Genomic DNA, 14,507 nt, shown 5'->3' on the forward strand with positions numbered 1-14,507 from the left:
TTTTTGAGTGTGTTTTACATGCCAGACACTGAACATGGTATTTTACATATGCTATTTCTCTCTGCCCCAAAATTTGTACCTCCTCCTCCAGTCTTATCCATCTCAATAATTACAATATTTTCTACCCAATCACTCAAGTCAAAAACTTAGGAGTCATGCTTGATTTCCTCCTTTTTCTCCTTCTTCCCACCCACATACAAGCATCTTTGAGGTTCTACCCTCAGAATATTTCTTGCATCCATCCACTTCCCTTCCACTCCATTGTCCCCACCCTAACCTGAGACATCACCTTCTCTCACCTCTACTTTTGAGATAGCCTCCTAAACAAGATCACGTGCCTCCTTCTGCTCTACTCAAATCTGTTCAGGCCACAGCAGAATAGTTTTAAAATACACTAGACATAACCCTCTCCCATTTAAAATTTTTCAGTGGCTTACCACCTCATTTAGAACAAACTCCAGACTCCTCCCATGACCTAAGCACTACCTTCCTCTCCATCTCATCGCGGGCCGCTCTTCTCCATCCCAAGGCTGTGCTCTGAAGTTCTTTGCAGTTCCTGAACACACCAAGCCTTTTCCTGCCTTGGGCCCTCTGCACGTGTTACACCTTTCCCTGGAATGTTCTTCCCTTAGCTCTTGCATGGTAGCAAAGTGTTTGGTACGTTCTAGGAATCCAGTAAAATTAAAATACTTGCTGAATGGATTAATCCTCCCAGGAACCTTCGGACATACTATTTAACAGATGAGAAAACCGAGGCTCAGACAGGTCAAGTCACTTAACCATCACCCCCAACCTCCTCCTTGCCCCCACCCCAGCTAGTGCCACACTGGTGACCTGATATCCTTCTTTCCACTCCACTCCCTTAGCCTTGTCCCCTTCAATTTAAAATGAATGTTGCTGCCAGATCAATGCTATGTGTTCAGCATTAAGCTTTAAGTCACTCTTTTGCTCAAAAACCTTCTTTGATTCTCAAATGTCTGATATCATGTCTAAACTTTCTGCCTCCATAATGTGGCCTAACTCATATACGATTCACTACCTCCAGGTCCCCTTTCAGTCCCTTCAGTTTCTGCTTCTTCCATAGGCCCATATACCCAATCCTTCTCCCCTCTACTTGGGAAATCCCATCCTCTTTAAGGTCTTAGCTATCTTAAATTCTTTTTTTCATGAAGTCTCATTACACAACTGTTCCAGCCTCCAAATAGCAATAAAATCAGCTTCAGTGTAACATAGTGTTTTTATTTTTCTTTGATTATTTCCTGTGTCAATCTTATGTAATCAACTTTGTGGGAAGGAGCCCCATACTCTTTAGGGCCTTTCAGAAAGGGAGGGCAGGATATCCTTAAACTCAAGCCCATTCAGATTCCAATCTTGCACCTAAGGGAACATAAAAATTTTTATTCCCCACACCTGCCCAAACCTAGAGACTCCACTGTAATGATGGGAGTGTAATGGAATAGGAAAAAGACAGAGAACTACTGCACAAAATGGCTGATTTTAAGGACAGAGATCCAGTCCCAACTGGCCTGAAGGAGTGATGCACTGGTATCTCCGTCCGTATTGACAGTCCCACTTTCACAAAGTCTTATTTCTTTCTGGGGGGAGCACATTTCTTTTAAGCCCTGTGAAGAAAAGCTTTCCCATTCCATATGGTATCTCAGATTATCTTCAGCATTTTATAAAGTTAACTGTTTATATATGTGAAATACTGTGATTTGATTGACTCAAATGGAACTCCTATTGAACAAGTGAAAGATGACTAGAGTAAAATTTGAGAGTAGGTAACTGGGTAAGGAACCTAACTGTGGCCCATAAAAACAACAACAACAACAACAACAACAAACTTCCTGGGCCCAACGCAGCCACAATCACAGCCAACAAATGGATCTGGGGAGCCAGGGAGAGAATGGCATCACTGGTTCTGGAGGACCTTGGAGAGAGTGTCACCCACAAAGAATCATAGAATTTCAAAGTGACAAAAAAATCTTAGTGATCAATTAGTCAAATAATCACTCCAGTAATATTTATCAAGAGCTTCTCATGGTCCAGGCCCCACACACACCTAGTAAGTGACGGAGGCAGGGTGCAAACCCAGGCAGTCTGGCTCCAGAGCATGCACGTTTAACCACTGCTCTACTCTACCTCTCAGTAGACATCTTTATACAAGAAAAGAAACTCACTCTTGGTGTTGGGTGACCACTAAGTACCACCTGTACGTAGCAGTTTGCTAGGTGTCATTGCTAGAAGTGTAAGCAGATCACTGCCCTTAGGAACCTCTGGTCTTGTGAAAATCAAGAAAAATGCATGTAAAACAGTTACTTAAAGCTCTGTCTAACACAACTGTGGTATTGCCTTTCAAACAAGGTCCTGGTAGGTGATGGATAAGTAGTGGTCAAGGCAGGACTCCATGAAGTATTGCCCTCAAATCTATATTTCTAGGGGACTATGAATCCTGGGCTGTCTTAGCTTTTCTCTGGCAAGGTCAGTATTTTCAGGATTCAGTTGCCTTCCCTGCTAGTTTGTCACTATCCAACATGGTCTTCTACCGAGATTTTATGTCCTGCATAAAGCAGAGTGCTCCTTTAATTATTCTGCTTTGGATAAAAGAGGTCATTTTTGTTTCTTTTGGGTTTAAATCCAAACAAAGCATTTCATTATTATAGTACTGGTTATGTGCATGTGTTTACTCTTGTGAAACAAAAAAGTGACTCTCATTTTCCCTTTGGAGTTTGTTGAAGTACTTTATTATTACTGTTAAATACATTTTTTTTTGCGTGTGAAATTTAACATATATACAGAACAGTGATAACTTTCAAAGTACAATTTAACAAGTGGCTATAGAGCAAATTTCAAAGGGTATTATGTTTCACCATTTCTATTACTTCCTTCTAGCATTTCTAATGCCCTAGAGTCAGTATTTGTAATCTGTTGTTAAATCCTATCTTGTATATTGCTACCCCTTCCTTTCATTTAATCACTTTCTCGATCTTCAGAAATATCTAGGCAGTGACCATCCTAACTTGTTGATATTGAAAGAGGTTGTCAACGCTGTAGGGAAGGCAGCTGTAACAGATTGTTCATCTTAAAGAAGCTATGGCTCACTGTGGTCCTTTGGGATATCTAGCTGGAGCTTGCATAAGAGTAACCTCCATGATTGCCTCTTGACTCTATTTGAAATCTCTTAGCCACTGTAACCTTATTTTGTTATCTTTCTTTTCCCCCTTTTGGTCAAGAAGGCATTTTCAATCCCTGGATGCCAGGGCCAGCCTCATTCCAGGGAGTCATGTTCCACGTCACAAGGGAGATTCACTCCCCTGGAAGTCATGTCCCACGCAGGGGAGAGGTTAAGAATTTATTTGCCAGATTGGGTTTAGAAAGAGAAAGGCCACATCTAAGTAACAAAAGAGGTTCTCTGGAGGTGCCTCTTAGGCATAATAATAGGAAAGCTTAGCCTCCCTTTTACCTCTACTTATCCATCAGCTACCAGGACCTTGTTTGAAACGCAATACCATAGTTGTGTTAGACAGAGCTTAAAATAACTGTGATAGAGCTTAAAATAACTGTTTTACATGCATTTTTCTTGATTTTCACCAAGACCAGAAGTTCCTAAGGGCAGTGAACTTCTAGCAATGACACCTAGCAAACCTAGCTACGTACAGGTGGTACTTAGATAGTGGTCACCCGACACTAACAGTGAGTTTCTTTTCTTGTATAAAGATGTTTATTGAGAGGTACAGTTATTAGGTAGGGGGGTTCCTAATTTCACACAGCATATATTCTGTCCAAGGTAAACAATCACTGTTTCACATTACCTTCACTTAGTTGTACAGTCATCATCACTCCCAATTTTAAACAATTATCGTAACACCAAACATCCCAGAGCTCTTAGTAGCCCCTAATTATGCATTCCTAGTATTAGTGTAGTACTGGTAAGGTATTCCGATTAAAGACAGTCTATAACAAGTAATGGGTAGTTTTTCCATATACCACTCTGTTGTTAACTCTTTGTACCAGTGTCATACTTTAGAAGTCTATTATGCAAACACTTATTTATATTTATAGTGCTAATCTGTGGGATACATACCTTTAAACAACCACTTTCAGTCATCTTTGCCTTTAATGTGGTGAAGTGCTTTATTATTGAAGACCCAGAATCGGATGATTTTCACAGTGAAACAACACTTTTGTTTGTGGTGTACTGAATAAAAATGGCCTTATGGTCTTACCCTGAGGAAAAAAAGGCCAAAGTGCCCTCTGGTGGCCAAACATGGGATAACTGCTGAACCTATGAACAAGTTTTAAAGCTGAAAGAAGGAAATATAGCATGAATGTGTTCAGAGCTTTCTCTACAAAGATGTCCATTGCAATGTAGTTTAAAAACCAAAAAATGGTAAACAACTTACAAATAGAGGAAATTGGTTAAATGAATTTAGGTACATCCACACTCCTCAGCCATTAAATATGATTTTGTAGACAAATATTTAATAGCATGGGAAGATGTACATGTTATATTAAATGAAAATTGGAGGGCACAAAGCTGTTTAGTATGATCCCATTCTTATTATTTAACTGATATATAGAAAAATAAATAGAATAGCTAGATCAATAGAAAACTGAAAGGACATGTGCCAAAATGTTAACAAATATCTATTAGTGGTGGGTTGTAGAGATTTTTATTTTCTTCTTTCTGATTAACTCTATTTTCTTAATATACCATGATCAACATGAATTACTTTTGTAAATAAGTAAAAAACTTACTTTTTTTAAAGAAAGAAATCATGAGATTAAACCCCCAATCTTACAATTAAAAAAAACTGAGATCTAGAGTAGTGCTGTGATTTACCCAAGGCTACACATCTAATTAGACTTAACATTGACTTTTGAGTCATTTATTTTCTGATGTCTCATTATTTTGCCGATTTTTTTTTTCACAAAAAATTAGTCATGTTAATCTCAAGACTTGGCCATTAATTGTTCATGACAAATGAATCAGTGAAACTTGAATCAGAAATGAAGCAGGTTGTGATTATACTCTTCTAACTATGAGTTTAGGGTATGAGCTACTAGGACATTTAGATGGCACACATTTGAAAAGATCACAGTGCAGTTAGGATTGCTTTCTTTGTCCTATGGGGTTGGCAAACCACAGCCAGCCAGTCAAATCTGACCACACCTAGTTATCTATGAATAGGCTGCTTTCCAACAACAATGGTGGAGTTGAGTAGTTGCAACAGAAACCATATGGCTTTCTAAACTGAGAATATTTACTGTCAGGCCCTTTACAGAAAAAGTTTGCAGACCCCTGCTGTCATAGATTATTTTAATCCTATATTGCCTTAGGATATGCCTTAATGTTTCTAGCCACTAAAGAGGCCCTCAGCTGGCAGTTCCAAATAAATGTCAAAACTCCAGAGCTAGGGAGACCTGAGATAGAAGCTAGCAAAGGGAAAATGATAACCTAATATGTACAGACATGATAATGAGGGTGAACTTAAAGGGATGGGAATAGACAGGGGTGATGATGGTTCATTAATGGGATTATAAGTATCAGTGCCACATTGAAGGCAAACGTGATCGAAAGTGATTGTTTAAAGGGATGCAACCCACAGAATTGCCCTACAAATACAAATGTTTGCATGATATGCTTCTAAGGTATGACACTGATACAAAGAGTTAAGAAAGTGGTATATGGAAAAACTACCCGTTGCATATTATAGACTATATTTAATAGGAATATCTTACCACCACTACACTAATACTAGGGATGAATAATTAACAGCTGATAAGAGCTCTAGAATGTCTTGTGCTATGATAATGGTTTAAAGTTGAGAGTGATGATGATTGTACACCTAAGTGAAGATAATGTGAGACACTGATTGTTTACCTTGGACAGAATATATGCTATGTGAAATTAGGAACCCCCTACCTATTAAGTCGAGCCCCTCCATCTTGAGGCTTGCTCTTGTGAAACTTAGGGCTGTAAATGGGAGGCTGAGCCTTCCTATAATTACGCCTAAGAGACACCTCCAGAGAACCTCTTTTATTACATAGATGTGGCCTTTCTCTCTCTAAGCCCAATTTGGCAAATAAATTCTTAATTTCCCCCCATGTGGGACATGACTCTCAGGGGAGTGAATCTCCCTGGCGACGTGGGACATGACTCCCAGGAATGAGCCTGGCCCTGCAAATGAGGGTTTGAAAATGCGTTCTTGACCAAAAGGGGGAAAAGAAAGGTAACAAAATAAGGTTACAGTGGCTAAGAGATTTCACATAGAGTTGAGAGACTATCCTAGAGGTTACTGTTATGCTGTTATGCAAGCTCCAGCTAGATATCCCAAATGGCCACAGTATGCCAAGCCCCAACCAACAGTAGTCCTGAAATATCTAGGTCCTTATCTGACACCCCTTTTCAATATGAACAGGTTAGGATGGTCACTGCCTAGATACCCCTGAAGATCAAGAAAGTGATTAAACAAGAAGGAAGGGTAGCAACAGACAAGATAGGATTTAACAAAGGATTACAAATACTGAATCTTCTCTCTCTTTGTATATATATACACACACACACACACACATATACATATATATATATTTAGATGCCAGGGTATTAGGATAGCTAGAAGGAAATAACTGAAATGGTGGAACTGTAACCCACAACATTCTTTGAAATTTGCTCTATAGCTACTAGTTAAATTGTACTTTGAAAGTTGTCACCTTTTTGTATATATATCTTATATTTCACAGTAAGGAACGAACTGAAACTGTGGAACTGTAACCCATAACATCCTTTGAAATTTACTCTATAGCTACTTGTTAAATTGTACTTTGAAAGTTATCACTGTTCTGTATATATGTTAAATTTCACAATAAAAAATGTATTTAAAAAAAAAAAACACTCCAGAGCTAGGAAGTCCCCAAAAGGAAAGTTGTTTTTCCTGGTACTCGTTTACTGCCTTTGAAAGAAGGAGGCCCTTCCCAGCTTAAAGCCAATGTAGTTTCTAAGTGGGTAGGGATGTCTGGGAGGAGAAGAGCTGTGGAATGGTGGAGAGGCCCCAAAATATGGGAACATTAGGAAACAGTTCATTTTATCAGGAATTTATGCAGAGGATTATATTTCCAGCTAAATTCTTTTTCCACCTGATGAAATCATATTTAGTTAATAGACACTTAAGCCATGAAATGCTTGAGCCTAAACTGACAGACCAGTGGAAATGTCACACAAACCACTTATTGGGGAGGGAGTTGGGGAAGTGGCACCAGTATACTTACCACCCCTCCCCTCCCCCACCAGTGAGACAGCCATAATAATTTCAGAGACGACTGGAACAAGAGCTCACTTAGAGACATAAGGGATGAGAAAATAAAGTGCAGTATTAAGTGGGACAACTATAGACCCTCAAAACAAATTCATAAATCACTTCTTGTTTTCATGGAATTCTAGATGTGAGTTATTTTTGTGTCCATATTTTATATTTATGTATTCCTTATTTTATTATAATTCAATAATAAATGAAGACATGAAACAGTATTCATTGAAAACCTACATGTAAAGTGGGGCTAAGCTTGGGATGAGAGCACTAAGAGGCCCATGTCATCTTGACCGTGAAGATACCTGTGGTGACCAGTATGTTACCCTAACCAGAGAGCCTTCCCTTATGTTCTGCTCTGGATAAGACCCCCAGAACCTCTCATGACTTGAGGGAAGCCACTTCCCACCAACCCAGGGTAATGGCATCCTGGGATTTCTCATGTCTATGATATTAATAGCAGCAATTCATATCCCTATATATCTACCAATCAAATAAGTGAGCAAATGAGAAGAGAGGTAATTATTTGAATTTGATCATAGCAGAAATAGGTTTACACTGAAATGTACTCCTTTCATGTATTCTTTTGTTGAGTTCCTATTACGTGCCAGTCATTGTACTAGACCTTGGAGGTATGACAGAGATGAATTAAACAGCAAAATGGGATGGCCCCTGTCGCCTGCCTTTTGACACCCAGGAAGCTAGAGACCAGCGCTGAGAACTCTGCTATACATACTCACAGGAAAAAGGAAAAGTTTCAGCACTTCCATGTCCAAGCTTGTCAGCAGAAAGAGCAGCACGTGGCCTCCGACAGTGATCACTTTTGCTCTCCAAATCAATTGCAGTGATCTGCTTAAACAAAGTTAAGCCACCTATGGAACCCAGGATACAGAGGATGCTGATAGGCGGGGCTGAGCTGGATTGAGAGAATGTGGGCCCTTAGCCAAGCCTTTGTGCCTTGGGAAGCTGCTGAAAACCTCCTCCTTGAAGCTGGGTCAGCAAGGGAAGGCCAATCCTGTGACACTGTCCTCTCAATCTTGATATTTCTTCCTTTGTCCCTTGTGGATGAGGGACAAGGAATTGAAAGAATTGGGAGAAATAAAGAAGGATGAAAACATTTAGTGGGAAGATGTTGAGTTAGATTTTGGACATGTTAAGTTTGAGGTGCCCTGGGGACATTAGTTAGGATGTCAAGTAGGGAGTTGTATGTAAGATAAGAATCTGAAGATTTGAATTTGGGAATCTTTAATATAGAGATGGTGGTTGAAACCGTAGGAGTGGATGGAATCACTCTGAAAGGATGTGTAGAATTGGAAATGAAGAGAGCCAAGTACTAATTCTGGGATCCAGCCCATGGTGGTGGTTCTCATGCAGAGGTGGAGCAGAGAGGCTGATGGGTTGATCCAGGGTTACAGGTTTGCAGGGCAGTCCAGTGTGGAGAAGGCAGAGGAAACAAACATTGAAGGTGGCCCCTAGAGAGACATTTAAACAGACACATCGTAGGGTCTTTGTAGGATGGGGAGAAAATAAAGCAAGTGATTAGATATCTGAGAGAAAAGGGTGGAAGAGCAAGGGAGTATCAGTTTTGTTTTGTTTTGTTTTGTTTTTCTCGTACAGTTCTGTGGGTTTTTGTTTTTTTTTTAATTTTTTATTGTGGTAACATATTCACAACATAAAATTTCCCATTTTTAAAAGCCACTTTGAATATACAATTCACTGTATTGTATATTCTGAATATACAATACACTGAATTGTATATTCAGAATGTAATTAGTTACATTCACAATGTTGTGCTACCATCACTACTATCCATTACCAGAACTTTCTATCATCCCAAACAGAAACTCTGTACTTATTACTTCAGTCTGTGGTGGTTTGAAACTGTTACGTACCTCAGAAAAACATGTTCTTAAATCTAATCCATTCCTGTGGGTGTAAGCCCATTTGATGAGGCTATTTCAGTTAAGGTGTGGCCCACTTCATTCAGGATGGGTCTTAATCCAATTACTGGAGTCCTGTATTAAATGGAATGAATGGAAAGGAGTGGGGAGGAAGAGAGGGAGGGAGGGGGATAAAGAGAAGGAGGGAGGGAAAGAGAGTAAGAAAGTCACGGAAGCAAGAAGCTGAAAGCAATGAAACCTGGAAGAGAAGGGAGAGACCAGCAGATACTGACATGTGCCTTACCATGTGGCAGAGGAGCCAAGGACTGCCGACAGCTGGTCTTCGGGAAGAAGGTACCACTTTGATGATGGCTTGATTTGGATAGTTTCCTGGATATAACTGTAAGCAAATAAATTCCCATTGTTTAAAGCCAACGCATATCATGGTATCTGCTTTGAGTAACCTAGGAAACTAAAACACAGTCTTAAGGAGGTAGATAAGCAGGAGAACTGGAAATTGGGAAAGAGATGGAAGGGTGGAGTCTAGTGATCAAAGATTGAAATATTGGAGTTAAAACTTGGGAGGTAAAAGGGTTCTGGGTGCTAGCAAAACTCCTTGACAGAGTGATTACACTTAGTATTTTCTCTTCCTTGCTTTTTCTTCTCACCCCCACCTCTGAAACAAAATTTTCCTTGAAGAGCTTTAAGTAGGAGAGTGACACACATGATCTGATATAAACTGTTCAGAGCAGCAAGAGACATAAAAAAATAAAAGTTCATAGCAGCACTGTCAAGTTCAACACTGGAAATTAATAAAATATTCATCAGCAGTGGCACAGATAAATATGTTGTGGTACACTCATATAATGAAATACTACATAGCAGTGAAGCCAGACAAACCATGGCTATACACAACAAGGATGGATCTCAGAAATATAAAAGTACAGCAAAAGAAAAAAGGTATAACAGAATACATATTACATGGTTCTAGTCATTCAAAGTCCACAAATAACTAAATTTAAACTGTGTTGCTTAGAAAGGCATACACTGATGGTAAAACTAGAAAAATAAGGAAATGATTGTCACAAAAGGGAGGACAGCAGTGACCTCTGGGAAAATGGGGATTGTCTTCATCGGAGAGGAGCCCAGAGAAGGCTTAAGAGCTGGCAATGTTCTATTTCTTGATTCAGTGCTGGTTATACCCATATTTCCTTTACCTATTTACACACCATGTTTAGAAGGGAGGGGAATGAGATTAGGAAGGTATGTGCAGATGCAATTGTATTTGTAATAATGTGTTTCATAAGCTGGGAGGTGAGAACATGGGTTTTTATTATTATCTATAATTGTCTAAAATATTTAAAATCAAAATTAAAAGAAGCCATGTGGAAAAGAAGATGGGTGCTTTTGTTCCTGTGTTCACTTCTGTTATTATTGTTAAAATATTTATTCAATAAATGAAAATGGAGAGAGAAAATTCAGCATCTGAATCAGCACTTTGGAAATCTGTCAGCATTCAAAAATCCTTCCTTTGGGGAGGCATGGCAGAAAGCTATATAATCCAGTTGATGGATCTCAGAGCTTGATGCCTGTAGGTCTACTTGTTTGGTTGACTCTTGGAGAAGTAAATCCCAGTGCTGTAAATGCTTGTGTTCTCAGAGTAGTCCCCACCTCTACATGGGCCTGTATTGCAGATCTCTCCTTCAAAGGCTCACTACTCCTTCCCTGCAGCCCTCATATGAGCCGGCCTGGAATTCATTCCACTGGGGGATGGAGGTGGCTGCTGCCAGCAATTTGCTCTGCTCTCCCAGAAAGCCTGTTCCAACCCCTTCCTACTCACTCAGCAAGCACTCATTCCAGGCTGTTGACCTTGGATTTCCCCCCAGTGTGTAAATAAAACCAACTGGGAAATTCCATTCCTAAAGGAAATTCTATTGGAATAACTGTCTCCCTCATTGCCCCTTAGTTCAGTGGTTGGTTTCCTCTTATAGATTCCTGGGGAAGGAGAAGCTATCTGGCAAAGTGGGTGAATGGAAGGAAGCTGGTAAATGATGACCTTGTCAAGTTACTTAATGAGCCAACCCTGGATCTGCTCAGAATTATTTAAGATAATAAAATTCCCTTATTAAATGAAATACTTTTATTGCTGTTTCTGTTGCAGCTGAAACATCCTAATTGTCATAAGGATGGAAAGGAAGTTTTGTCATAGGTATTTTTGAGAAAGGCATGCGATCGTTTTTTTTAGATAAGGCCTTCAAGTGGCATTCTTTAGGGCAGCTAAAGTGTGGTTTAAGGACCTGCAGCATCAGATTCACCTGGGAGTTTGTTAGGAATGCAAATTCAAGGGCTTCACCCCAGACTTACTGAATCAGATTCTGTGGGGGCTGAGACTGGGAATCTGTGTTTTAACAAGCCCTCCCTTGGGTGATTTTGATGCACACTAAAGTTAGAGAAAGCACTGGCCTGGCAGACTCTTACAACTAGGAGTGTGAGTGGTCCAGCAGAGGAAATGCTATGCAACTAGCTCATTGCTGACCTCCCTGAAGCTGTCGAATCCTCTGGGCATCAGTTTCCTTTCCTATCAAATAATGTAAGAATCAGAAGAGGAACTGGGTGTGAAGATGGTTTGAAAGCTAATAACCTTGATGAGTTAATTCCCTAGGAGAGTCCTTGAGCTGACCCAGTCCAAGACACCTCTCTCCTACCAAAGGACAGAGCACCCAGAGGCTAGAGAAAGATGTGTTGGGTCAGGCTGGGCTCCGCTTCCACCAGTCTGTGAGCTGCTCAGGGCCTGCCTTCATCTGTGTCCATACGCCCGGTGGAGAGAGTGAACCCAACTGCTCCTATTGTGAGTTTTCTTTTCTGTTTCCCGTCCGAGTTCAAGCCTGACAACCGAGTAGGACTAGAAAACTTAGGTTTTGCCCTTGGAGCCTTAGGAGGGCCAGTTCCTCTCACAGTACTGTTCCTCCTGTCTTACAACCTCAGTGACCTCAGCCCTCCTCTCCACCACATCCTCCAAGAAAGGGTGTACAGGCCTTTCATTTAGGAAATCTGGCTCCCCCCAAATGTTCGTGTCCTTCGCCGCCCAAGAAGACACAGGACCGTCCAACGAGAAAGTCGTGAGCCCTTCTCTCAAGTTACAAGGTATCTATTCATCCCAATTGGGGAACCATCCCCAGAATCCACAAGGAGGCCCGCCTTAAAGGCGATGGCAGCGAGCACTCCACCCCAAAACCCCAGCGCCACCTGGCTGTTCAGAGGTGATTGTGCTAGTGGCCGACGGGGCTCGCCTGCTGGTAAGACGGCCAATCAGAGCAGGGCAGACAAGCAGGCCCGGCTCCCAGTGGCCACTCAGCTACAGGCTGACGCGCTGCCTGCTCTGGGACTGGGCAGGCTTCCTGCCAATCAGGGGGCGGAGCAAGCGAGGGCTCGGCCAATCAGGGTAGGTGGCCCGGTGGTTCGTGCACTCTACGAGCTGGTCCGCGCTGAGGAGAGGGGCCGCGGTCCGCCCCGCGCCCGCCGCGCTCTGCGCCCCGCGCGTCCCGCCCTTGCCGGTCGGCCCGCGCTGCGTCATGCCGAGTACTGCTCGGCGCTAGTGCCCGGGGCCGCCGCCAGCCCTGCCGTCCGCAGCCGCGCCCACCGCCCAGAGCCAGAGGGATGGTGGTAGTCACAGGGCGGGAGCCAGACAACCGTCCCTCAGACGGTGCCATGTCCAGCCCCGACGCGGAAGACGACTTTCTGGAGCCAGCCACCCCGACGGCCACGCAGGCAGGGCACGCGCTGCCCCTGCTGCCCCAGGAGGTATCTGGACCCGGAGGGCGGGGGGAGGGGAAGCAGGTGCCGGGCTGAGGGTGGAGCTAGGCTTCCCCGCCTCCGCCCCCGAGTGAAAGGCAACCAGGTCTGTGTTCCCTGGCCCCCCAAACCCCTCCTTCCAGAACTTATTGTTTGCGAGGTTGGTTTACTCCCATCCCTATGCCTTGCCCTTACCGAGAGGAGGAAGGGGGTACGCCTTGGAAAGGAGACCTTGGAGCCCCAAGAGATGATAATGTCTTCAGGAGAATCCAAGAGGAGGCCTTGGTGATGGCCCAAATCCAGCCTCCAGCTGCCCAGAGAGTGGGGCAAGAAGCTCCCTGCAGATAAGACGCAGGCCACTGAGTAGATGAGATGTGTCCACACTCGCCTGCTCACTTGACAACCCCTTTTCCTACATTGCCCTTGCTTACAGCTGGGCTGTGATACTCTATGGCTTCCATGGGTCTTAAAGTGTGTGATTCTATCGCATTAGTGCCTGAAATGACCCTCGAGAAAAGAGGAGGGAAGCTGGGCCGTTGCTGGGCACCAAAGATGGAGGTCAAGAAGTAGAGGCTAAGGTAGTGCTGGATGTGGGAGCATGTGAGGTGTGGAGTCCTGGGAGGAGGTTCGGGGCCCCAAAGAGGTTGGCTGGGCTGGGTGAGGCCTTTGGAGCTGATTATGTGGTCTTGGGGCTGGAAGCCCTGGGGACCCTGTGAAAATGAGCAACCTATAGAGGTACTCTAAGCAATTGCAAGAAAAGGCCCCTGGAGACACAGTGGTGCTATTCTTAACAAGGGCATGGGTGTGGTGGTGGGGGTGGTTAAGGGTCTTTTTGTGCATTGTCACTGGGGAAATGATATATATAGTTCAGGGGAAAGAAGACAGGACCCAGAGTCCATAGGCCAAGACTCTGGGGCCAGTCCCCATTATTACACTGTTCCATGTGCACTCTAAATCTCTGTATTGCTTTCTCTTCTCTGCCTCCATCTTCACTTATATGGGGCAAACACATGGATTGTGATGAGATATCTTTGGAGAAGGTTTAAAGGTCTCCCCAAATGTAAAATATTACTATGCCAAAACAATATTTGAGTTCTTGGTATGCACATAGAATGGTTTTAGGGGAACCATAGAATAGGCAGAAGGCATTTCCGTGTCCTCTGGGAGCAGAAGAGTGACAGCACTTCCATACGCACACAGAACTGAACATGTCTACTTCATTCACTAATTCAGTGAATATTTGGGTCTTTACTGTAAACCAAATACTTTCTGCAGCCCTGGGTAAGTTTTTGTATCTTACTTTATTTCACAAAGGACCAGGGAAAAGGGACTGTTCAGACTTTCACTGGAGCCAGAGAGATGTTGTAATATTGAAAGTATGCACTGGGATAAAGTTCGAGTTAATCTGGAAGAGGTTGGGGGAAAATTAGAGAACTGGCCTTATTTCTTTCAGATGCTGTTTGGTAGAAACTGCAGGTGGTAAAAGCCATCCAAAATTTTTTAAAGGCCTGAGTGTTTTAGGGGAAAC

At 42.6% G+C, this 14,507-nt stretch overlaps 1 protein-coding gene across 6 annotated transcripts in view; it reads left to right on the forward strand.

Annotated features, from left to right (window-relative positions):
- Window positions 1–12,670: 12,670 nt before the first annotated feature.
- RABGEF1 (RAB guanine nucleotide exchange factor 1) overlaps window positions 12,671–14,507 on the forward strand; it is a 121,531-nt gene continuing 119,694 nt past the window's right edge. For all 6 annotated transcript variants that reach the window (XR_005213691.1, XR_005213692.1, XM_037815341.1 and 3 more), the window contains exon 1: window positions 12,671–12,988. Coding sequence is in view for 4 of the 6 variants with exons in the window: in XM_037815341.1 (XP_037671269.1) it covers window positions 12,845–12,988 (144 nt within the window). In the remaining 2 variants the exon portion in view is untranslated. The remainder of the gene's footprint in view (window positions 12,989–14,507) is intronic.

The sequence above is a fragment of the Choloepus didactylus genome, chromosome 21 (assembly GCF_015220235.1).
Source record: "Choloepus didactylus isolate mChoDid1 chromosome 21, mChoDid1.pri, whole genome shotgun sequence".
In the NCBI taxonomy this organism is placed as follows: domain Eukaryota; kingdom Metazoa; phylum Chordata; class Mammalia; order Pilosa; family Megalonychidae; genus Choloepus; species Choloepus didactylus.